At 40.7% G+C, this 27465-nt stretch overlaps 1 protein-coding gene across 4 annotated transcripts in view; it reads right to left on the minus strand.

Annotated features, from left to right (window-relative positions):
* Pkn (serine/threonine-protein kinase N) overlaps window positions 1–27465 on the minus strand; it is a 365893-nt gene that overhangs the window by 322618 nt on the left and 15810 nt on the right. For 3 of the 4 annotated variants that reach the window (XM_076198501.1, XM_076198504.1, XM_076198502.1), the window contains exons 3-7: window positions 23159–23314; window positions 22757–22789; window positions 17106–17224; window positions 13281–13467; window positions 9108–9268 (exon numbers count right to left, since the gene is read on the minus strand). In XM_076198501.1, coding sequence (XP_076054616.1) covers window positions 9108–9268; window positions 13281–13467; window positions 17106–17224; window positions 22757–22789; window positions 23159–23314 — 656 coding nt within the window. The remainder of the gene's footprint in view (window positions 1–9107; window positions 9269–13280; window positions 13468–17105; window positions 17225–22756; window positions 22790–23158; window positions 23315–27465) is intronic. The other variant, XM_076198503.1, reaches the window with a different exon arrangement.

Here is a 27465-nt window from a genome sequence, read left to right on the forward strand (position 1 = left end):
ACCCCCTTCCGGAGAGCGTATAGGTTACCCGTAGGACATAACGGGACGACTGACAGAAATCCCGTTTAGGCCACAATCTGCCCCAATGCGACGCAATAAAAAACAAAAAAACAAAAAAACAATAGAATATGAAAATATATGACGTCGCCTTTGAAGGGGAGGGGAGGGGGGGGAGGAGGTAGGAGGGGAGGAGGAGGTGGGAGGGGGAGGCCTCCCTCCCTCCCTTTTCCCCTCTTAAAACAACCAAACTCCCCTCACTTCCCTCCTTCCCCTTTCCGTTGATTCACCTTCGCCCCCGCCTCCTCCTCTTCGTCGTCTTCTTCCTCCTCCTCCTCCTCCTCCCTTCCTACTGACTCATGCAAACACCTAATGACTCCCCCTCTCCCTTTCCCCCCTCACTCCCTCTCCTCCTTCCCTTCACTCCTCCTCCCCTCCCTCTTTCTCCTTCAGGAAAATACCTCCTTCCCCTCCCTTCACAACCAAAATATGAACACACTGTTCATAAGGATAGAAGAGTTGGTGAACGACAATAATAATAACAATGACAATAATAACAATAATAATAATAATAATAATAATAATAATAATAACGAAACGACTTGTTACAATGACGCCCCTTTATAATTTCATTCTGGCTGGCGCCGGGCAATTTTATTCAGCTTAGGGCTATCGTAGCATACGAGACAAGGTTGTTTCATTCGCCCGACGTCGGAAAAAGTACCCCTTGGTAAGGAAGGGTTAGCCCACCCACTGGTCACACTGCTCCGTACCATGCGTAGGTACGGGTCCATAGCTAGGCTGGGGTTTACAATTAACCTCGGCTGGCCAAATGTTGGCAGGGAAGTTGTCTAGAGGTTAGGCCCTGCCAACCCTTGCCTGCCAAGCCATCTCCCAATGATTAAATAAATAAATAAATAAATAAATAAAATAAATTAATCAAAAAATAAATTTAAAAATATATAAAAAATAAATATATATATAATAAAAAATAGAATAAAATAAGAAATAAAATAAATAAATGATAATAAACAAATACAAAATTATAAAAAAAAAAAAAAAATGAAATGTAAGAGTGAACGTACTATACATATATCTTTACGTTTAGGTACTACACCGGCTGATGATCTCTTCTATGGACCCGTAGAAGGAGGGGGGGGGGGCAGTACGTCTTAAAAAGTCGCAGATTTACGACCTCTAATGGTTAGTGAGAAAAAAAAAAAGGGGACCCCCTTGGGACCCATTTCCTCTTTTCTCCACTCGACACACAACTACAAATACGCCCCAGACAAGAACCTCTCAGAAAAATAAACAAGACTGAATATATATATATATATATATATATATATATATATATATATATATATATATACATATATATAAATATATATATATATTATATATAATATATATATTATATATATATATATATATAATTACGCGCAGATGCTCCCAACCCCACACCCCCTACTCCCCTCCCACGCAGGTGCAAAATGGTGCACAACACCGTCCAGGCTCGCAGTGCGAACACCAAACAATACTTCCCACAAGACACACTTTATATATTAACTTCTGGCCACAGCCAGATGATTTCATTCAGATTAGGGTAATCTCATACTAAAGAGGCTCCCTCCCCAGGCCACATTTCCACCTCCTCCTCCTCTACCCCCTCCACCTCCACCTCCTCCTCTTCTTCCTGGAGACTGCTCGTTATTCAACGTATTTTTGGTCTTTACAGGACCGAAGCCAATAAAAAAACAGCAATATTTCTCCCCGGTAGCCCACAAGAACGTGTCTTGTAAACACATACAGGCGCGCGCGCCCATACGCACTCACGCACACACACATACACACAGATAGAAATAACAAGATAGAGATATAGACAGATATGTAAAGACAGATAATGTTAGAGGTATTCAGGTATATATATATATATAATATATATATGTGTGTGTGTGTGTGTGTGTGTGTGTGTGTGTGTGTGTGTGTATGTGTGTGTGTGTGCATGGATGTATACATGTATGTGTGTGTGATTGTGTATGAGAACGTATATGCATATGTGGTTGTATGAGTGTATGTGCATGTGTGTGTGTATGTACTTATATATACATGTTATGCGTATGCGCGTACGCACTGTGGCTCTTGCCTTCTCTCCATCTGCGTCGTCGGCGTCCGGGCCTTACCGAGTAGACCTGTGTGCTCGGACCTCGGGACGATCATGCCCGGCAGAAGCTACTTCGACCGAGAAGACCGGGCGGCACTCCTCCGGGACCTTTAGCGGCGGCGACGCGGGAACAACGACCTCCGGAAACGGCGAAACAAGCGCGAGGAAGCGACAGGTAGGGGATAATATGTCCACTGAGTATGTAAGGTAGGCATCCCCCAGCCCTAGCAGAGCGGGTTCCTTAGACCCGGCGAAGCCAAGGCAAGGGGACTTCGCCGGGGCAAGGCTGGAAGGGTAGTGCCCCTCCACGACCTGCGTGGTCGTCGAAGGACTAGAAGGAACCGCTCGTCGTCGAAGTTTCGTTATATTTTGCTTTTCTCTTCAAGATCCCAAGGCCGGAGGAAAGCGACAGGGAAAACAGCGTTATATACCATTACCAACCGCCATTTACCATTACAGAATGCCATACCATTGCCATTTATTGACGATCGTGCCATTGCCATTACGTCCGCACGAGTCCAAGAAAAACGGCCTATTTTACCTACGGGCATCCTTGAAGTTGAATTTGCCATTACCGCCGTTACTGATCACCTTGAGCGTCTTTTTTTCCGGTAACTGATCTGGGAGGATCGGGAGGGTTCCCCTCAGCTGAATAAAATATTTGGATTCTATCTGGGACTACAGAAACCTTGAAGTCCTTTGACGTTGACGGGGAGTGTCTTCAGCCTGGCGACTCCTAAAATGGAGTACATACACACTTCAATTTTTTTTCAATTTGGGGTTGAAATTCCATTGCTTCTCGACTGGATGCTTTGGGAATTTCGTGTTGGTGACGTCAGGTGACTATTACAATTTCACACACACACACACACACACATAAATACACACGTATACACACACAAATACACACGTATACACAAATACACACGTGCACACACAAATACACACGTGCACACACAAATACACACGTACACACAAATACACACGTACACACAAAAACCCACGCATACACAAATACACACAAGCATATAAATACACACGCACACACAAACACACACATACAAACGCATGCATGCACTCAGACGCACACACACTTGACGGCGCAGTGGTAGCAATCGCGGCCGCCATTACGGAGGTCTTCGAATCCCGCCCAGAACTGAAATTACAGTATCACTGCGAGTCGTTACTCCAACTCTCGTGGGCGGGGAGTTGTGTGTGTGTAAGGTCACAGCATTACCCATAGATCGGTCATATATGAGCTCTGAGCTCTCTTCCGGGAGGGAAATAGCTATCGATCACGATTCCAACACGTGATCCAAGACCATGTTGAATCACACACACACAGCATTAACCATAGATCAGTCACTATATGGACTCTGAATTATCATACGGGATACTCATAGCTGTCGATCAAGAGAATATGTTATCTAAGACCATAGAGAACCACTCACAATCACTCACTCTCTCTCTCTCTCTCTCTTTCTCGCGCGCACACACACACACTAACAGAGAGAGAGAGGGGGAGCCGGACACGTCAATTGGGCCTTTGATCCTTGAGTGCTGCCCACGAACACTTTCCATACCACCGCGGAATCTCCCCCGAACGGCACAAGACACAACGCCTCGAGCAAAGACTTACGTACATCTCCATATATAATGGTGCAAAATAAAGAGAAGAACAAGGTCAGAACAACAGCGTCCAAAAGGGGGCATCCAATCAGATTATTATTATTATTATTATTATTATTTTAAAAAATCTATTTTTTTTTCAGTTCGAATAAAATACTTATCTTATGCTTCATTTGTAGTTACATTTAAACGTTTTCCCTTTTTCATTAATACGAGGCCTTGTACTTGAATCTTACGGGCATACAATCATGGAGTTGACCCCGGGTATATGTATGTATGTATGCATTGTGTGTGTGTGTGCGTGTGTGTGTGTGTGTGTGTGTGTGTGTGTATCACCATGTTCTTGGATCACGTGTTGGGCTCGTGATTGATCGACAGCACACACCCAACTCCCCGCCCACGAGAGTTGTAGTGCCGGCTCGCAGCACAGCTAAGCTGAAAAAAAAAATCAGTCCTGGGCGGGAATCGAACTCGGACCGCCGGAATAACGGTTGCGAACGATACCACTAATCCGTCGGGCCGGCGTGTGCGTATAGCATTACTTTATTACTACATTCCTGAGTGTAAACCTACCAGATAAATAAAACACGAAAAAAATAAAAAAAATAAAGTAAAAGTAAAATAAATGTAAAATAATTTACACCTTCAAGAAAAAAACTTATGGTTTTCGGAGTTTACTCCAACTGATTAAAATCGCCTGACGGCAGAAAAAAACATTGCATATTGATAACGCCCCCGAAAGTTGTTGACTCTACTTCACCAGCGCTTCTATCCTCGCCCATAAACAATGGTCGTGGTGGTGAGCAATCACGGACCAAATGGTCAGCGTGACTCATCTTCCTTGTGTTTAGTTATGACCTAACAGATCTTCTCCCCAAGCCAATTATCTCCCCCCTTTCCCCCCTCCCCCACCTATCTCCCTCTCAACTTTCATCCACAACCTGTACTTATCATTTTCGTCCCGATATATAATGGCAATGTCGAGAGGGATAAGAATACGAACACCATGTTCCCTTCGAAACGTGGAGAGTGGATTCCCATTTTTTTTCCCCTCCAAGTAGTCAGGGCACAATGTAAGTTTTGAAACGGCTACCCCGCCCACATGGGGGATTATGGTCTATGTTAAAGATATTTGAATTGGACAAATCAGGGATTGAGGTGGAAATGGACAATAACTGGTTCATCAACAGAGTCGTTAACGAATGGAATAGACTTAGTAACCATGACAGGTGGTTAGGGACATGGGACTGCTTAGTGTAGGCCTTATGGTCTCTTGCAGCCCCTTTCATTCTTATGCATTCTTAAGACTATTTCGTATGCGTAAGGCTATTTGTGTACATCTTATTCTAATTAATTATATATCAATTTAATCTTATGATATCAAATTTGTTTTATTTTTATAAGTTATAATAATCAATATCTAAAGCTGATATTATACATTCCATTTCACTTACATATTCATCAATCTTAATCTATTTTTTATTTATTACATTTATTTGTGAATTATTATTGTCATTACTTCTTCCTCTATCTATGAATCCGAGCGTAAGCTGGCGACTTGCGGCTGTAGATCCGCAAGCGCCGCAACCGCAACCACAGATGACGACATCAGGGCGAGTGCGGGGTGCCCACAACCCAGAAATAACTTCGCCCACCTCCCCCTCCCTTCCTCCTCTACTCCCTTCCTCTTTTCTTCCCCCCTCTCTTCCCTCTCCCTACTCTCCTCCTTCAAGCCCTCTCTCTCCGCTCTCTTCCCCTCTTTCTCCCCCCCTCCCCCCCGAGCCTATCTTCTCTCTCTTTTCGCCCCTTCTTGCCACGACTCCAACCTCTCTTCTCTCTTCTCCTCTCTTTCCCCCCTCCCCCTTCCCTTCCAACCTCTCTTCTCCTCTCTTCCACTCTCCTTCGTGCCTCCCCCTCCCCTCCCCACTCCATCACTCTCTACTCTATCTCTCCCCGACTCTGCTCTCTTCCTCTCCCCTCGCTCACTCTCTTTTCTTCCCTCCTTTCCTCTCTCCCCTGACCACCTGGTGTCAGTTTCAATCTTGCAACTTTTACAGACACCCCTATGGACCAGAGTTACACTGCAATGACTGCAAGCTATTCTTCATTCAGATTAAAATGCTGATCACACATCTCAAACACATCCTTTAACAAGTCTATAACTCCAATTCTTTGACAAAACAGCTTTCTCAAAGTACAGAAGCGCAGACTATGGGGGACAAAGTACAAATGCATGTATCCGATATGTGGTTCAATGCTGTAGTTGGACTACCAGATCACCAGTACCATGTACGGAACTTCAAACACCTTACGACAGTTTCTCGCATTTCATTACAACGATTAGCAACTAAATACCCTAACTTACGTAATGTAATTGTAATTCGTATTTGACCTGCACATAATACACAAACTTCGTATTTGCAGCAAGTTGTTCAGCTGTACATGCAACAAGCTGAACAATGGGTTAGGGCATCGTTACTTGCGGCGAAGGTCAAGAGGGATGGCGGTTCGAACCCTGCCACCGGCGAAGTTGAACCAAGGACATAGTTCATTAAATTCCACGCTACAAAGTCCTATGTAAGGGGCACTGTCCTAGCATTCCGATGGGAGGAGTTTGTGACATTAAACCATATCAAATCATCATCGTCATCACTAATTTCTAATACAGGACAAATTTTAGGATATAACAGATCTGCCCGGTGTTCCCATTGGATATAACAGATCCTTGGTTATAGCGGATCTTTGGAGATAATGACAGACCTCTGTCCCCATATTGTCCATTATATTGAGGATTTACTGTATGTGCAGCAGCCCCATCCTGCAAAGCTACTTCCTCCCCAACCTTCCTGTGCTAAACACGACAAAATAAAAGACTAAATCAACTTAACGTACAAGCAATTGTTGGTGATCTATTTTGCTGTGTTTAGTACAGGAGAGGTGAGGGCATTAATCGTGTTCCTGGACAGGAGCTCCGTGCATGATGCATACGCCAAGATTGTCGTTATCTGCATGTTATGACTGTGTGTCATTTCTTTATATCAGGAAGGCCAGCGATCAGCTGACTGGTTGCATTTGTTTTGGCAGCCAGTTCTATGAGTTTGATTATAAATTCATAGTTTTATTTACTACATACTATTATTTCAGTTTTTTGTATTTCTTACAACACAAAGTCAATTACCTTAATATTTTTTCCAGCAAGTTTTGGTGTAATATACAGAGCTGCCCAGATAACCACCACACAGGTAGTGTATTACCAAAAAATCTGGGGTGTATTTCAGTCAATGTGTTACCGATTTTAATTTCCTTAGAGCGGTCCACATTACTGCATATCTGTATATGTATATACACAAACGCATATTTTTCAGTAACACACTACCTGTAGTGTTACTGAAATATCTGTGCTGCATTTCCGACAATGCGTTTCCAATTTTAATTTCCTCAGGGTGGTCTGCATTACTGCATGTGTATATGTATATACACATACGCAGATTTTTCAGTAACACACTACCTGTCCAGCGGTAACACTCTACCTGTCCGGCAGTAACGCACCCAGCTCTGGTAATATACGAATGCTGTGTTTTCTTTACACATTAAGAATAAGCAGGCAGTTCACTACAATAACAGTTGTAATTCTCACAAATATAAAATGTCAGTTGTTTGAAAATGGCATCTTCAGTAAACCATATTCACACTGTGAATCCAGATACACACCAATCTAGGATTTTCATTTGCCTCCCTAACTTACTGCAAATATAATTTCTTTCATTGCAATACATTATTTTTTCCAAATACTACACTTTTCAACACATCCTCAAAAAAGAAAAAAAGATATATATATATATATGTATATATATACATACATATATGTATATATATATATATATATATACATATATATATATATATATATATATATACAGACGCTCCTCAACTTACGTTTTAGTTACGTTCCGAACGGCCGAACGTAAGTTGAAAATGAACGTAAGTTGTTACTGTACTATACATCCGTAAATTCTATTACCGTATCTTATAAAACACCCCTAAATCATTAATTATACACATAACATTGTAAAATAATAACATTAATTTCAAATAAATTAAATTCAAGCAACATAAATTGAGATGGTGGAGGAGGAGGGGGAGGAGGATGAGGCAAGGCATGTTCAGTTTGTCGTTTGTGCAATGTAAACAATGGACGCAGCGTCATGCGCAAGTATCGTTTGAACTACGGAGAGCGCGCTAAACTAAAAAATTCACTCAATTTTTTTTTTTTTTTTTACTTTCTTTTTTACAGTCAGTTCAAACGTAAAATCGAAAAAACGTAAAACGAATGAACGTAAGTAGAGGAGCGTCTGTATATATAATATACATATAATATATATATATATATATATATATATATATATATATATATATATATATATATATATATGAATTCAAAATTCTGCTGTGCAATCAATAACCACATCAAGTTCTTCATGCCTCAGCAGAGACATATCTTTATACATACACAAAACTGCAAGACTTTTCAAATTCATGATCAGTGTTGACTATACATCATTCACCCATACATTCTCTTAACTCACAAATAAAAACAAAAGTAATAGCTACCTACAATTACCTTAGTAATAGGAACTTACCTTTGATGACAATTTTAGACAACAAAGAAAATTAAACATAACACTGCACTATAAGCTGATGTTGACTAAATTACCTTCTATAATGATATACCAATGCCCTGCAGTGTTCTGGCAGTATGACCTCAACTTTATCAAGATATATCCAATGTTCTAAGCAATAATAGCATCTGTTCACAAGAACAACTACATTATTACTAATTAAAATAATCCAGTACTGTGATACTATCATTATATGCCATCATTAATTTAGTGAATTTTTTGAGCACCCCTGCAGACCATATCCACACATCATTCACCTGTTACAGAAGAATCTCTACTCATAGACAAATGATAACCCACTTCTTCCTTACTGTTGTCCTTCCTTTCTGCAGCACCCTTAAATCATTCCTTTACCAATACACATGTCTCCACCCCTTCCTATCTTCTTGCAGAGGGGAGAAAGAAGAACCATTCCATTCTTATCAAAATTACGTATACCAAATGGCTTCTTCCCCTCCATCCATCCAACACCCATTTGCTTCCATTTTCAAAATTACCAACTTCACCAAAATTATATTAACATTTTCTCCATTCTTGCGACTTTTTGTTACCCTCCTGCAGTTCCTTCACTCGAACAGCCTTGACAGATGAGGTCATACCACCGCCTGCATTGTGACACATGTCTAGTGGGTACTTACCTCCTGCCGATATCTTTTGTCAGTCGCCGATCTGACTGCCTGCAGCATTCTAATGGCATTCTTGGCACCTTCCATACATCGACATTCCACATGTAGTCGATGAATTAATTCTTCTATACGTACATCCACTGGAGTCTCCAAATTATACGAATTTGCAGCATCTAGTGAAAAAAAATCAGAAGTCTTTGTTTGGAAAAATATATATACATATACTGATGAACATGACATACAAAGATAGTTCCAAAAGTAATACCTCCTACTTCTTTATTCTGCACCACGGGATCCGAGGGGATTGTTTATGGCATTAAAAACATAAGAACATAAGAATGCTGGAGACTGCATGAGACCATGAGGCCTACACTAGGCAGTTCCATGCCCATTACCATTGTTATGATACCTGAACTTTTACATTCATAACCTGAAATTTTCATCTCTCTGTTGCAGATATTGACAATGTGACAGTCTAATAAAGTAATCCCTGTAAGGGATGTGCATCAGAAGCAGAGATGCATCACTGAAATCCTCCACGCAGAAGTGGAACCAATCAATATTCACCGGTGCTTGGTGACTGTTTACAGAGCCAAGGCAGTTGATGTCAGCATGGTTAGGAGATGGGTTCACTGATTCTGGAGCGGCTAAAGAAACGAGTGACAAACCCTGTTCAGGATGGCCATGCACAGGACCTTCCTCATAGCTGGCTAAAGTGCATTGAGAAGGGGGTGTAGGATGGGGGGTGATTATGTGGTGAAATAAAGTCTGGTGTAAAAATGACTGCTCGTTTTAATGATGTCACTCCTGTCTTCATAGCTCAACTTTTCAAATTACAGGAAAAATAATAAAATAAAATAAATGAATAAAAGGGAGGGCAGGAGCATTACTTTGGGAATTATCTCTCTATATACCAAGGGATTTTTTCCCCTTAACAGGAAGGGAGCCAATGTCAAAAGATATATACAAACTCCCAACTATTTCATTTCCAACCACCACCCTTTCCTCCTTCTCATCTTAGCTTCTCATGCATGGCAGGATGACGGGTCATCCCTGTATCCTGCCCATTGCCCTGGATAAGAAGCACCTACCCTCATATATACGGGTCAGAAGGAACTAACCTTGTGTATATATATATTATACTGTATATTATATTGGATGAATTTATCATAACAAAAATTGTAAACCAAATGTCCAGACACTTGAGCCAATTTGGCACTGGGAGAGATCCACCTTAACCTTCTGAGTATATATACTTGTCTCTTTTATGTATCTATACCTTGAAAATGTCTGAATAGACGAAAGCGCTCGGTCTCATCTCTTTCATTTTCCCAGTGGTTTGTCTGCATTATACTGTATATGTAAATACACCATGGGGTTTTTCACCCTTATGTGGGAAGTAGACAAGTCAAAAGGCATGCACCCACTCCCATCCATTCCACTCACATCTACTACCCCTGTCTCCCTCTCATCTTTGTTCTTCATGGATGACAGGTCATCCCTGTCTCCTGCCCACTGCCCTGGGTCTGAGGCAATGCAGCAAGACACAGCACATCTACAGCAAGGCCATTTCAGGATGTCACTGCTTCATTGTGGACATTTGCTATGGCTTTCAATGCAACTGAGAACTCTTATGGCTTTTTGGAAATGGAGAGAGTGAGTGATTCGAGGTAAAGGTGGGACTTCGTCAGGGATGTGTTATGTCGCCCTGGCTGTTCAATTTATACATGGATGGGGTGGTGTGAGAGGTAAATGCAAGGGTGGTGGGTCGGGGATTGGAGATGGTTAAAGAAAATGGAGAAAAGTGGGAGGTGAGCCAGCTGTTGTTTGCAGACAACACTGCACTTGTAGCAGAATCAGAGGAGGGATTGAGGAAGTTAGTGACAGAGTTTGGAAGAGTGTGTGAAAGAAGGAAGTTGAAGATAAATGTGAGTAAAAGTAAGGTGATGAGATGTACAAGGGTGAAAGCGGCAGCAGACTGGAAGTGAGTATTAAAGGAGAGAGACTGGAGGAAGTGGATAGTTTTAGATACTTGGGCACAAATGTGGCAGGAAAGGGAGGAGTGGAGGTGGAGGTAGAATGTAGATTGAAAGAAGCAAGTAAATGCCTTGGTGGATGCTAAGAGTGATTGTGCCGACAGCGCTGTATGGGACAAACATGGAACATAAGAGAGGAAGAGAGGAGTTTGAATGTGTTTGAGATGAGGTGTCTTGAAAAGTATGATAGGGGTTACTAGGCTGGATAGTGGAAAATGAGGAAATGAGGAGAATGGGGGTGGAAAGGGAGTCGGGAGATAGGATGGATGAAAGAGTAATGGGATGGTTTGGACACATGGAAAGAATGAGTGAAGAAAGACTAGTAAAAGAGGTGTGGAAGGCAGATGTGGAAGGAGTGAACATGTGGGGGCAACCTAGGATGAGATGGATGGATGGGGTAAAAGAGGCTTTGGGGAAGAGGGGAATGTCCATAGAGGAAGGACATGAGAGAACAGAAGACGGGTGAATGGAGAATGGTTGTATATGGATAATGTTGTGATGCATGAGGTGGAATGGGTGGGGGATGGGGGGTGAGGTAGTATGTGTGAGAAAAGTTTGACACAGCCCGAATGGATTTCTCCCCGTCTTCTCCTTTCTGCATGAGGGGACAGAGAGGAGGGGTCGCCGATTTAATGAAGAGGCCTTGCTGTGGATGTGCTGTGTCTAGTGACACTGCTTCTGACCCACGGAAGTGGACAAGATGCAGGGATGACCCGTCATCCAGGAGGTGCCAAGATAAGAGGGAGGGAAGAGGGTGGAGGGGAGTGAAGTGTATTAGGGATGAAATGGGTGGGAGTGGTTTTTATACCTTTGTTTTTTGGCTACCTCCCTTATAAGGGGGAAAAAGCCTTTGGTATATATATGTTATATTATTTTGATAGCTGTGAAGAACATTGCTTATTTCTGGGATGAAGTGAAGCAGACAAACTTGAGTGGTGTTTGGAAAAAATGCCTCCCCAGTTTGTGAATGATTTCTATGGCTTTGAGGAGACAATTGAGGCTGTCACCAACAATGTTGTTGCCCTGAGTAAGCAACTACATTTGGAGACAGAGGCTGATGATGTCACACAGCTGTTGGCATCTCATGGAGAGGAGTTATCTGCCAAGAACCTCATTCAACTGGAGAAACAGATGAAGAAGAGAACACACCAACTCCAGAGTCCAAAAGATTTACAAGAGCTTCACAGAAGGTTCTGTACTGGTATGGTAGAGGAAGGATTGGCTAAGTTTGAAGCAGAGGACCCCAACACTGCCAGGTACAATAGGGTCCTCCAAGGGGTCATGGATTCTCTGGCATGTTACAAGGAGATCTGGGAGAAGAGGAGCTAATCTGTCCAGTCTAGACTGGAAAGTTTCTTCAAGAAAGTGGAGAGGCCTGTGACAGGTCCTGTACCCTCTACCTCAGCTGCTTTTTTACCTCCTCCAGCACCTTCTGCTGGTTTTCCTGCCTTTCCAGCTTCCTCTTTCCATTAAGCCTGTCTCTCCCACTCTAGCAACATCCCTTCCAGTGTGCATATAAACCACAAGAGCAAAAATAATTATTTTTTCTTTTTGAGACCTAGTTATGTTTTCATGACATAGAAGTGTGCTTTTATGTCCCAGATTATGACTTTACTACTGCATTAGCATAGGTGAGTGACTTCAGTGCTTCATATTTAAGTGTGTTCCGACTTGCACCAAAATTCAGGTTATGATGCATTGTAGAAACGGATTTCTGTCATAAATCAAGGAGCCCATGTACATACATTTTTTTCAGGCCTTACGATGAAGGTACTACATCTTGCTCCACTGCTTCTGGCCTAAGCAGTGTGGCTAGAGGCAGGGATGACCCTTCATCCACAATGTAATAAGATGGGAGAGGTAATGAACAGATTTTGAATGGATTCAGTCACCTCCTTTCAGAGGAGGAGCCTTCTGGTGTGTATGTATGTATGTATACACACACGTGTACCACTAGACAATTTCATTCATTTCTGTGGCAACCCCATCAATGGTAGTGGGATTGTAACCTATCTTTAACCTCTTCAAACATTAGGCTGGCTGATGTTCAATTATGCATCACATTTCATGTGCATGCACTCTCTGGCATTGGCATTGGGCATGCCAGAGAAGGTATTGTACATCAGAAACACTGTCAAATCACACTCACCTCTAGGTTTTCCTTCTCTATCTAACCCATTTTCTAATGTTTTTTTAGCCTTGTCTATTCTCATCTTGATGTATTCTATTTTGGCCTTCGAGTCGTTAGCCATCTGGTGGGCCTCCATGTACAATTTCTTGTCTCGCATTGGGCCCGAGCTGTACATGGAGATCATGTTCTCGGCCCCGGCTTTCACCTGCAAAGAAGAAGAGAAAATATAAGCAACAAAACCCATGGGAATCAATCAATTTCTGTCTTTTATGTGGCTTTCTAATTTTATTCTGGCTAATGTCAAACTATTCTATTCATCTGCATTGCAATCCTTCAGGATCAAAAGGGGTTAGACCATATTGAATGCATATTACATACATACATATACCAAGGCTTTCCCCCTTCCAAGGGGGGTAGCCAAAAAGAAAAAGGCATAAAATCATTCCCATCCATTCCATCCCTGAATACACTCCACACCCCTCCACCCTCCCTCTTATCTTAGCACCTCCTGAATGACGGGTCATCCCTGCACCTTGTCCACTGCCCTGGGTCAGAAGCAGTGTCGCAAGACACAGCACATCCACAGCCAGGCCGCTTCATTAAATCGGCGACCCCCCCTCTCTGTCCCCCCATTGCATAAAATGAGAGGACGGGGAGAAATCCCTTCGGGCTGCGTCAAATTTTGCTCACACATACTACCTCACCCCCCCATCCACCCGCCCATTCCACCTCATGCTATCACAACATCATCCATATACAACCATTCTCCATTCACCCGTCTTCTGTCCTCTCCCGTCCTTCCTCAACAGACATTCCCCTCTTCCCCAAAGCCCCCTTCACCCTATCCATCCACCTCATCCTAGGACGTCCCCTCATGTTCACTCCCTCCACATCTGCCTTCCACACCTCTTTTACTAGTCTTTCTTCACTCATTCTTTCCATGTGTCCAAACCATCCTAATATTCTTTCATCAACCCTATCTCCCAGCTCCTTTTCCACCCCAAGAGAAAACTCCTACAAACTTTAACAATACATGATGGAGTGTTCAGTCAGCAAAATATTGAATATTCCTGACTACACAGAAAATGTACAAGGGGAGAAGATGGCAGCATGGAGTGTTCAGTTAGCAAAATAAAAAAAATATAGAATATTCCTGAATACACAGAAAATGTACAATGGGAGAGGATGGCAGCAATTTGGAAGTGATTATTAAAGGAGAGACGCTGGAGAAAGTGGATAGCTTTAAATAATTGGGGATGCATGTGGTGGAAAAGGAGTGGAGGTGGAGGTAGAATGTAGATTGAGAAGCAAGTAAATGCCTTGAGGGATTAAAGTGTGATGAGAAATAGACAATTGGGAATGGATGCTAAGAGGAGATTGTATGAAGGGGCGATTGTGCCCACAGTCCTGTATGGAGCAGAAACATGGAACATAAGAAAGGAAGAGTTTAAATGTTTGAGATAAAATGTCTGAGAAGTATGGCTGGGGTGACTAGGCTGGATAGAGTGAGAAATGAGGTGAGGAGAGCGGAGTTGGAAAAGGTGTTGGGAGATTGAGCTGATGAAAGAGTATTGGGATGGTTTAGACACATGGAAATAATGACTGAAGAAAGATTAGTAAAAGAAGTATGGAAGACAGAGTTGAAGTGAACAAGAGGGGGCAACCAATGATAAGATGGATGGATGGATGGATGAGGAGAAAGGAGCATTGAGAAAGGAAAGGAGAAGACAGATGATAGGAGCGAGTGGAGAATGGTTGTGTATGGATGATGATGTATTGCATGGATGGGAGTCAGTGGGGGATGTGGGGTGAGGGAGCATGTGTGAATGACATTTTGACACAGTCTGAATGGATTTCTCCCTGTCTTCTCTTTTTCTGCATGAGGGGACAGACAAGGGCACACTAAGTGTCAAGACAAGAGGTGACTGAAAAGGAATTATTAGTGCATGATACAGGAATACATACATACTCCAAGGATTTTTCCCCCCTTACCAGAGAGGTAGCCAAAGTCCAAAGGCATATACACACTCCCACCCATTCCACTCCCACCCACCACCCAGGTTGTAACACTTCACCCCATACCATACAACACATAATGGAAGACTGCATTATACACAATCATGCACGCAAACAACACAACATACACTCTATAAAGGATTTGTGGGAAAACCCAGTTTCGGCTGTAGCATTCCTTGGGGAGACGGGACTGCTCGGACAGACAGTCTAGGGAACGACAACAACAACAACAACAACAACCTCTCATCTTGGCTCCTAATGGATGACAGGTTATCCTTGCATCTTGCCCACCACCCTAGGTCAAAAGCAATGTAGCAAGACACAGCACATCCACAGCAAAGCTGCTTCATTTAATTGGCAACCCTCTCTCTGTCCCCTCATACAGAAACATTGAAGACAGGAAGAAATCCCTATGGGTTGCATCAAAATATCATTCACACAACCATTCCCTAATCACCCCCCCCCACTCCCATTTATCACAGTATCACCTATAGGAATGGAGAAAATTCCTTGAAGTGAATGTGAAGCTGCATTAGGGTTACGTGCTGTTACCATGGTTGTTCCCTGTACATATGGATAAAGAAGTATGAATTCTACCAAGATTCCCATGGAAGTTGTAAAAGGTGACAAAGCAGGGGCAAGCAATGGGACTAGGGATCTTGCTCTCAGTATGTTTGAGAAAAGATGAATGTGTTAGCCTTAAGTAGAATTAATGTGTTAAAGAGGGGTGAGGACGTAGAGTTGGGACAATGTCAGCAATGATGAGGAATGCAAATGTGAGAGTACTAGGCAGACATTTGGAGTAGTCGCATGAGGGTGGAGGGATGTGGTGACATGAACCAACTGTCATCTATTGCACAGATGCTGATGCACTTGTGGCCAATTCTGAGAAGAGACTGAGGCAGTTGATGACCGAGTTTGGAAGAGTATGTGAGAGAAGTTGAGAGTAAATGTGAGGAGTCGTAAAGTGATGAGGTGATGATGGTATTCGGACGCATTCAAGTGTGATGGATGATATACATATACCAAAGGCTTTTTCCCCTTTACAAGGGAGGTAGCCAAAAAACAAAGGATTAAAATCCACTCCCACCCATTCCATCCCCAAATACTCCATTCCCATCCACCCCACTCCCTTCTTCCTATCTTGACTCCTCCTGGAAGACGGGTCATCCCTGCATCTCGCCCACTGCCCTGGGTCAGAAGCAGTGTTGCAAGACACAACACATCCACGGCAAGGCCGCTTCATTAAATCAGCAACCCCCCACCTCTCCATCCCATCATGCAGAAATGGATGACAAGCTGGAGAATTTATTTCATCACCAATAACCAGCACTTCTATCCTTGGGTCAAGTCATGGAGCTGGTCAAGGACAAATTTAACGAGGGCAACAAAACTGTGGGATGTTACAAGTTAAAATTTACCAGCAATCTTTTAAGTGATATGAAACCTGGAAGGCTATACTGTACAGTGAGACCTCCCATTTACAGACATCAATTAGCTGTGTTTGTGGTGTTTTCGATGTGTTCTCGGTGTTTTGGAGTGGTTTTTGGGTGGCATAGTGATTGCACACACTAAACAACAGCACCAAAAACACAGCGAAAACACCGCAAATACAGCTAATTTACATCTGTTAATGAGTCTCACTGTACACAAAATCTTGGGTCTCCAATAGGAAAACAGTCAAGGCATACAAGAAAATCCCACCCCTGAGGACAGACCTTCTGGTATGGATGTGCATGATAAGATGTATACATACATATACCAAAGGCGTTTTCCCCCTTACACAGGGGGTAGCCAAAAAGAAAAAGGCATAGAAATCACTCCCACCTTTAATTCTATATCAAGTTGTTTCTCTAAGTTTTGCAGTCTCTGATCATACGACGACAGGGACATGGGTTCCAACGACTTTTCTGGGGTATCGGTTGTCATTGGCGACAACGGTGTATCTGTAAGAGGACATTCAAAGTGTGAAAAATACTGGATCATAAACATTTTGCATATTTCATTATTAATCAACACGTCTTTTATACGAGACCATCGTAGAGTTTAGTACTGTACAAGTTTGTTTTAAAAATGGCGATAAACCCTCATTCCTTTCCGCAAGAGCAATATGTTACGAAAGAAGTCAAATAGGATAACCAAACCAAGAAGACAATTCATTCCAAACTTATTCAGAACTGCTCATCGAGCAGAATTGGAGGATTTTTAGGTAATAAAGCTTAGACTGAAAGCAGCCAAGTCATTTCAGCCTTCAAGGCAACGTTTATACAGTCAAACACATATTATGTGCGTGACCTTTGTTCGCATGCTTGATTAAATGAAAATATACAATTACCTGTCAACTATAATTCCTTACATTAAACATAATTATAATTCCTTTCATATACATTTGTACACGACTTTCATCTGCATGCTTGATGACATAAAATTGTCTTAATTATAGTTCCTTACATTAATTATAATTAAAATTCTTTTTTAATACATTTGTAAATTTCAGTTCCGACAAATCCTTGCATAATATATATATATATATATATATATATATATAAAAGGACCAATGACAGGAACATATGCAGGTCCAACAAGATGATCAGCAAAGCAGCCCATTTTGAAGACCCGTCAGACAAAGCTTGTGGGGGCTGACATTCGGTTTCCAAACTGGGTGCAAGACCTCTATAAACTTCGACTTGCACCTTTTCACACACGGAGAGGTGACAACTGCTCCCCTCCTTCTACTACTTTCAGGCACTGATAACAAAATCAATCTTACACCAACACAACAAAGACATAAATCCAAAATTTCTTCCCAGAGATCTGTGAGAGGGCCCAAGGGCCATTGCCAGCCACTGTGAGGCTGTAGTGAAACTCAAGGCAACAATTACAATTATCATAAATCAATAACATCCAGTTTTAGTGGAATGGGTTGTGAGGTTGTTTAGTGTGTGCTTATAGGAAGTGTTCCAGTGGCCTGGAGGAGTGTGTGTATAGTTCCACTATACAAGGAGAAAGGAAAATAATATGAATATAGTAGTTTTAACATGAACAGTCTGTTAAGTATATTCAGCAAAGGTGTAAAGAGAGGATGGAAAGAGAAGGGGGCAGATAATGTTCAAAGAATGTCAAAATGATTTAGAGGGGTACAGAAAGAATGAGTGAAAGAAGACTGGCAAAAATAATGTGGAAAGCAGAAGGGAAAGGAGGGAACTTATGGGTTATAGATAGTGTGGAGCAGTTTCTTGTGTGATGATAGCATCTAAAGCAGTTTGAATCTATGGCCAGGCATATACTGTTGGTATTGTCTTAAAGCTTGATAGTGTCCTGAACATAAGCATGCTAGTGTGGTTCTTGCTTCTTTTGTAAGGAATTCTTCTGTGAGATTGTTGATTGGGAGTTGTTGTTGCTGGAATAGGGGTTTGGTGATTTGTCTTGAAGATTTTGTTTTCTGATTTGAGCATGAAAGGGTTTCTGTTCAGTTGGTTGTGCTCGTGTTGTGTAACGATCGAGATGAGTAGGGCTGTGGCCTCTTGCATAGAACTGTGTACTTATCATTATCATCTGGTATTCCATTTCTATCTCTCCCAGTCTTCACTTTTTTTACATGAGGGGACAGAGAAGGGGTCACTGATTTAATGAAGTGGCCTTGCTGTTGATGCACTGTGTCTTGTGACACTGCTTATGACCCAGGGCAATGGACGAGATGCAGGGATGACCCGTCATCCAGGAAGAGCCAAGATAAGAGGGAGGGCGGGAGGGGAGTGAATGGGAGTGGAGTATGTGGGGATGGAATGTGTAGGAGTGAATTTTATGCCTTTGTTTTTTTGCTATCTCCCTTGTAAGGGGGAAAAAGCCTTTGGTATTTGTATGTATGTATTCTATGGGGAGCATTTTGGTTTCTGTGATCAGGAGTGTGCAGGTGAAAAGATGGGGAGGACAAATGTGTTTTTGGATGGATGTGTGTAGAATGGATACAAGCTTTGACTTAGCCACTCCAACTTATAATGGAGAAAAGGCCTTTAATATGTAAACCAACAAAACGCCTTTCAATTCAACAGTTTGTATAAAAGTTAAAAACAAGTTTTTAGATAAATATCAAGCTTAGACATTTTTAAAACGTTCCTGCTACCCAGAAATTCTTACACTTGTACTTACACAGATAAACTATAATTAATTTACTTTCTAGATTGTATCTATGAAAATAATAAGTAAATTTACTATGAAGTGAAACAGAAACACAAATCACATGGGTTCTATGGAAAACTCAAGCCTATGCTTCTTATTTAAAAAAGTAAAAACTCTTTAACTCAACAATGTGATATGAACTTCTGAATAATCTTCGGTAAACTTAGTAAAATGACCAAAAACTGTATTTACAGTAAAGTAAGCAACATTTCATGTTTTGTACATGTGAGTATGAACTTTGTTTGGTAAATGAAGCAAAACAATCCATATCTAATCTTATCTCCAAAAGATTATTGGATACTACTCACAATGGAGCACCTGAGCAAAAGTCATGGGTCTCCTAATACATATATTATATATATATATATATATATATATATATATATATATATATATATATATATATATATATATATATATATACACACACACACACACAAATATATATAACAATAATAATAATACATACATATACCAAGGGCTTTTTCCCCCTTACAAGGGAGGTAGCCAAAAGTCAAAAAGGCATAATTCCACCCCCACCTATCTAAAAATAACAATAAATAAAATACCTTTATTAAGAATAAGGTTCATTTTTACATTATAATACAAAACATTCCAGTCTATCTCACAATAAACTGAAACTATACATCTAAAACTTCCCTTCTATATCTAGAATTAGTTAATACAAATGAACCAATCCTATTTCTAGCAATATCAACTATGAACCTGCATTTATAGAATCAATACTGTATCTATCTATACCAAGGGATTTTTCCCCCTTACAAGGGAGGTAGCCAAAGTCAAAAGGGAAGCACCAACTCCCATCCACCACCCTTTCCTCCCTCTCATATTAGCTCCTCATGGATGACGGTTCATCCCTGTATCCCACCCACTGGGTCAGAAGCAATGCTGGAAGACACAGCACATCCATGGCAAGGCCACTTCACTTAATCAGTGACCCCCTCCCTCCATCCCCTCAAGCAGAAATAAAGAAAGAAAAAAAAGAGAGAGAGAGTGAGAGAGTGAGAGAGAGAGAGAGAGAGAGAGAGAGAGAGAGAGAGAGAGAGAAGAGAAGACAGGGAGAAATCCCTTCCGGCTGCATCAAAATATCATTCATACATAACCACTCCCTAACCCCCAATCCCTTCCTTGCATCACATTATCATTTATACACAACCACTCTCCACTCACCCTTATCTCTTGTATTCTCCCTTCCTTGCTCAACATACATTACCCTCTTGCTCAACACCCCCTTCACCCCACGCATCCATCTCACCCTTAGTCATTCCCTCAAGTTCACTTTCTCCACCCCTTTCTTCCACAACTTTCTTACTAATCTTTCTTCACTCATTCTTTCCACAAGTCCAAACCCTCCCAATACTCATTCATCAGCCCTATCCACCATCTCATTTCCTTTTCTACTCCAGCTCTCCTCCTCACCTCCTCCTTTCTCACTCTATCCAACCTTGTAACCCCTACCATACTTCTCGGACATTTCACCTCAAACACATTTAAACTTTTCCTCTCTGGCCTCTCTTAAACTTCATGTCTCTGCCCAATACAGTGCCATCAGCATAATCACCTCTTTATATAGTCTCCTTTTCACATCCATTTTTGAATGTCTATTTCTCTGGAGGAGGCTGGAGGAAGTGGACAGCTTTAGGTATTTGGGGTAGCATGTAGCAGGAAAGGGAGGAGTGGAGGTGGAAATAAATTGTAGATTGAGAGAAGCCAGTAAATCCCTTGGGCATTTAACAAGTGTCATATGAATCAATATCCAACACAACTTCTATAGACCAAGCTTTTTCCCCCTTATAAGGGAGGTAGACAAGCCAAAGGGATGTACCTACTCCCACCCACTCCACTCCCATCCACCACACTTTCCCCCCCCTCTCATCTTAGCTCATGGAAATAAATTGTACACTGAGAGAAGCCAGTTAATTTCTTGGACAATTTTAAAGCATCATGTGATTCAACATCTAACACAACCTAATGCATATTATTATTACTGTCTAATCAAGTAACAATCCTTTCTACACATTACAGCTACTCGTTTCATCCATTCATAAACCTAGAATTTTCTTAAATATGACCAAATCATTCTACATCTCAATAGAATGCATAACAATGACACTCCCCTCCTTCCATGTAATTATTCAATACCAAAGCACATTGTATGAATTCTGTGATAAATGTTGTATATTTTCTTCAACATTGAAGTAGGTAAACCCCCTCACACCCACACACTACTGATAACCAGCTCTTATATCTTCAGGTCACAGAAATTAAATGTGATATGCATTTTTCTTCTGGGCTAAAATAAATCTCCAAACAGAAAAGAATGCAGTCTGTCTCTGTTCTGTTATTTATATTATTACAATTTTTATTTATTATTATAATTTTTTTCACATCCAACGTAATTATGGACCAAAATGTGTCCTGTCGGCATGCTCCTCCTTTGTAATCCTTTGTATGTTCTTTGTCCCTAAATTACTCATCATGGAGTACCTGTTATAGATTACAATTCTTTCAAGATCCCTATAGGCCAGGGTTCACTGAAAGTAAGCAAACTCGCCAGGCATTAGTGACTTTAAAATCTACGTCACGTGCTGCAGACACGAATGGGGTAAATAATTACTCGTAATTAGTCATCACCTTTTGCATTGCATTCTTCTAAACAGCCATCCACCATAAAGCCATTCACTTTGACTTTCCGATCATTCTTCAACGAGCAAGAACAATATCCCCTTTTTGCATTCCAGTCTAACGGGCAGTCCGTTAATAAGCCATACACCTTTTTGCATGTTGGTCTGCTTGACAATTCACCAACGACCCTTTCACCTTGATCATGCACCAGTTAACTTGCATGCAAGAAATCATTCAGTGACGCGGATCTTGATACAACAGACTCCACCGTAAAATTAAAATACTTGAAATACAAGAACATAACTTGTATAATTCATAACATAACAGAAACTACATTATTTTATTTAAGCCACTTTTCATTACAATTTCTTCAGATGAAAATTTCTCTACATTACTCAAGTACTAAAATTTCTTACAAGATTTATAATCTCCTATTGAACCAAAAAATAACTTTATTTAACCAACTTTTTAATACAATTTCTTTTGATGAATTTTGACAATTTATCTATGGCATTCAAGTACTGTATTAAAATTTCTCAAGATTTTTAATCAGCCGCTGAACGGAAGACTGGTGGAGACTGTAGCACCTTCACACTCAAGTTAAAGTATCCCATGAAACAGATCTACATTCAAAACATCAAAGTATGCTTTACCTTTTCTTAAATTCCTAAATTTGTGATACAGTCCTGTTGGTGCAAAGTAAGAAAAGGACTTATATTTAATCATGTTCTTCATCACAAACACTACACTTTGACACAAATAACAATAAAGGGTGTAATAAACATTAACAGGGACTGTGCTGGTAGAGGAACTTTCAACATGCAAATTGACAAATAAAATCAGGTACACTTTTTCAGCAAGCAATAATGAAAAAATAAATAAACAAGTAAATAATACTAATAATAATTATAAAATAAAAAAGATGTATAATAATGAACGAATAAATAAAATCATAATAATAAATATAAATCAAATTCAAAATAAAAACAAAATAAAATCCCCATTAACATTTACTACAGAACCCCTGAAGGGCACGTGCCTAAGCCGACACTTACCCATGTTGTTGCTAAAGGACGAGTCTAGGGACGAGCCACCTTGACCTTGAGTGAGCAAAATTTGTGAATCTAGTTCTTGGAGTTCTTGTTGTAGTTCGGAAAGCTTCGAGTTTGCCTTTTTTACCATGTGACTTACATCCTGCAATGCCTTTTTATCTGCAAATATAAAACAACCTCATTACATGTACTGAATCAAAGGAAGAAATGGTTTGGGGACATATAAAACATGTCTATATTTAATGATAATTACATTCCAATGCAATTAGAAAGAGCAATCAAGAGTTTTTATGACAGTAGTAGAGCCTGTGTTAGAATTAGTAATGGACTGAGTGAGTGGTTTGAGGTAAAGGTGGGACATTACCAGGTGTGTGTCATGTCACCATGGCTGTTCAATATATACATGGATGGAGTGGTGCAAGGGTAATGGGGTCGTCAATTAAATGAAGCGCCCTTGCTGTGGATGTACTGTGTCTTGCTGCATTGCTTCTGACCCAGGGCAGTAGGCAAGATGCAGAGATAATCCATCATCCAGGAGGAGCCAGGAAGAGAGTGAGGGAGAGATGGTAATTGGAGTGGAGTATGTGGGGATGAAATGGATGGGAGTGGATTTATTCCTCTGAATTTGGCTACCTCCCTTGGAAGGGAGAAAACACCCTTGGTATATGTATGTATATACATTCAAATGTAGGTGCCCATGCCCACACACCTATCAATATAAATTAAAAAATATTTAAACAGAAATTCCATATATTTACCAAGGACTTCTCCTTTATAAGGGAGGTAGGCTAATCAGTCAGGCAAGTCAAAAGCATGCACTCACTCCCACACATTCCGCTTCCATCCTCCACCCTCGTTTCCCTCTTATCTTAGCCCATTCAAACTGTACAAGAACCCTCTTAACCTGTTATCCAATAAACCAATCCATCCACCACACAAAGGACAAAGGACACAGAACACCTCATCCTACAATGCTCCACACTTGCAATCCCTAAACAACAACACATAGCATCTTCCCTGAGTGATTTGTGGACCTGCCCAGACATTGTTGCTAGTTACCTGAAGGCTGTGGGTCTTCTGCAAGAGAGACCAGGGGCAAAGGATTGAATGATCAATCAATCAATTGCCCCAGGTCTCTTAGGTCTCTTACAGGAGACCTACAGCTCCCAGGTAACTGAACCATAGGGCACCAAAGAAAAAAATATTAAATACATAGGACTGATGGCTTTTGCATAGAACTGTGCCTAGCATCTTCATAAGCTATTCTATGATAGCCAAGAAAATGCAGTCAAGTGTGACTTTTGTGAGTTATTTGTACACTGTGATTAGAGCTTTCTGTTGATCAAAACATGTGTGCTACTAATCATACTTTGTTTTTCTTGTTGATTTACAGTTAGTTTCCTGATGCACCAATGTCATTATGTAGGAATTCTTCCACAAATTTGTGTCTGAGAAATTTGCTCGCATGGGATGTTTTGTGAGCAAGTAATATGTTGCAATGAACTTGTTTATGTTTATAATTCCTTCTTTTTGTGGAGAAAAAATGTGAAAGTCCAGATTTCCTTGTGGGAATTTTACGGAAAAAATCTCACTCATCTGTAGGAACTGGCATAGATCACAGTGGCAACACTGTTCTGATGTGTGGGCTGAAGAACAAGCAAGTAGAAAAAATGAAGCCCAGGATTTTTGGGCTCTTGTCCAATGGTAGGGACTCCCATTCAGTTTCACAGTTGAACGTTTCTTTAATTCATAGTTGTCCGGAGTAAGCATTACCCACAAAACCAGGTGACTATGCATGAAGGAGGAAAATTCTCACCCCTGTCTCATGTTATTTTATATACTACACTGTACTTCAACCAGCTTTGAATCTGGTTTAAATGAAGGTCTTCTTCAGAAACCTCTAAAGGAATAAAGGACAGAGGTTTTGTCTCCTGAAAAATGGCATTCAGAGTCATGATGATATGGTTTAACATCACAAACTCCCCCCTTATCAGGAGGCTAGGATGGTGCCCCTTACAGAGGACTTTGTAGTGTGGAATTTAATGAACCATGCCCTTGGTCCAACTTTGCCAGTAGCAGGGTTCGAACCACCATCCCCTCAACCTTCACCGCAAGTAATGATGCCCTAACACGCTTGTCCTGCAAGCTTCCATCTTAAAGTAATTTTTTTTAAGTTAAACTGTCATGGTATTACCATTATGGTATTTACATCTTAACACAGTTTAAGACAAATGGCTATCCATCTATCTATATACCAAGGAGCTTCTTCTCCATAACTAGGGAGATGGCCAACCAAGGGTTGCACCCACCCCACCTATCCTACTCTCATCCATCACCCAATCACTTCCCATTTTATCTAAGCTCATTACAAAGAACAATTAGAAAGATGAAAGCTGGTAAGGTATCCAGGTTAGAGGAAATTTGTTTAGGTCTAGTTAAGAGAGGATTTGTTATACTGGAATGACTTGTGAAATTGTGTAATGTCTGTCTATGGGGAATAAAATGCTCTGGTGAACTGGAGGATTGCAGGTAGTTTTATCCAAGAAAAATGGGGACAAATATAAATGCAATAGTTTTAGAGGGATTAGTCTATTTAGTATAGCTGGTAAGGTATATGGAAGGATGTTATCAAGAGAATTAAGAAAGGAAAAGAGGAAGTAATTGGAGAAGAGCAGTGTGTGTTTGGGAAAGAAAGCAGATGCATATATCAAGATTTTGTAGTAAGACAGATGTGCAAGACATTTTTAGCAAAGGGATTTTAATTATTTTTAAAAAGATGTAAAAGAGGGTTGACAGGTGTTATGGCATGTGTTGCAGATGTATGGGATTAGGGAAAGTCTGTAGTAGAACTTGGGTGAGTATAGGGAACGAAGAGTGACCGGTTTAAGGTGAAGGTGGGGTTGTGCTGTTGTGGCAGAGATGTGTGGTGTCACCAGTGATATGACACGTACATGGAAAAGGTGGTGAGAGATTAGCATGAAGGTACTAGGCAGTGGTTTGGAGTGAGAGTGGAGGGAAGGAGGTGGTGCACCAGTTGCTGTTTGCCAATGACACTACATTTGTAGCGGAGTCAGAGGACAGAATGGAGCAGTTAGTGGCAGTTTGGGAATGCAAAAATGAATGTGGGCAAAAGTTGATGAGATGTACAAGGGGTGATGGTGGAGGAGAGTTGAACGAGTGAGAGGCTGGAGGTAGCAGAGTGCTCTAAGTATTTAGGGTCACGTATAGCAGGGAATGGAGTTGGGGTGAAGGTGACAAAGAGTAAAGGAAGAGAGTAACAGTGGTATTCTTTAATATATAAAAAAAAAAAAAAAAAAAAAAAAAAATTCCTTCCTGATATAAATCTTATGTAAATCCTTGGAAGGGAAAGATTTATAAAAGGAAAGAATTTTTTAAGAATACCACCGTGAGATTCTTATGTTGGTATTCTTAAAAAAAAAATTCTTTCCTTATATTAATCTTACCCTTCCAATGATTGATATAAGACTTATAAAAGGAAAGAATTTTTTTAAGGATACATATATATACCAAGGCTTTTTCCCCCTTTCAAGGGAGGTAGCCAAAAAGGATACCACCGTAAATATTCGGGGTGAACAGAAAGTGTTTAGATTTAATTTTGAAAGACGGAGAAAGAAAAAGCCTGTGTTTGAGATAGAATGTTCAAGAAGTACAGAGGTAGTTACAAAGATTGATAGTGAGAAAAGTGGAGGCAAGGTGAGTATGGTTAAAGAGAGCTCGCAGAAAGGGTTGAACAAGATGCTAAGATTTGGACACATGGAAAGAATTAGTGAAGAAAGACTCGCAAAACGAGAGTGGAATGTGGACGGAGATGTGGATGAAGGGAACTTGAGGGGAAGACCAAGAATGAGGTTATGGTCAATATGAAGAGGCATTGGAAGAGGAATATCTGTCGAGTAGTATGGAGTGTGATAGGGATGGAATGGGTGGGAGTGGTTTTTATGCCTTTGTTTTTTGGCTACCTCCCTTATAAGGGGGAAAAAGCCTTTGGTATATGTATGTATGTAGTATGGAGATGATTGTGAAAGATAAGACTGAATGGAAAATAATTGTTAAAGGAAAAGATTCCAAAAGATAAGATTGGATGAAAAATAATTATTAAAGGATTGAATGGAAAATAGTTGTTAAAGGATTGATTGGAAAATAATTGTTAATGGATTGAATGGAAAATAATTGTTAAAGGATTGAATGGAAAATAATTGTTAAAGGATTGAATGGAAAATAATTGTTAAAGGATTGAATGGAAAATAATTGTTAATGGATTGAATGGAAAATAATTGTTAAAGGATTGA

This window comes from Oratosquilla oratoria, chromosome 15, assembly GCF_046742065.1.
Source record: "Oratosquilla oratoria isolate Oo_2021 chromosome 15, ASM4674206v1, whole genome shotgun sequence".
Taxonomy (NCBI): Eukaryota; Metazoa; Arthropoda; class Malacostraca; order Stomatopoda; family Squillidae; genus Oratosquilla; species Oratosquilla oratoria.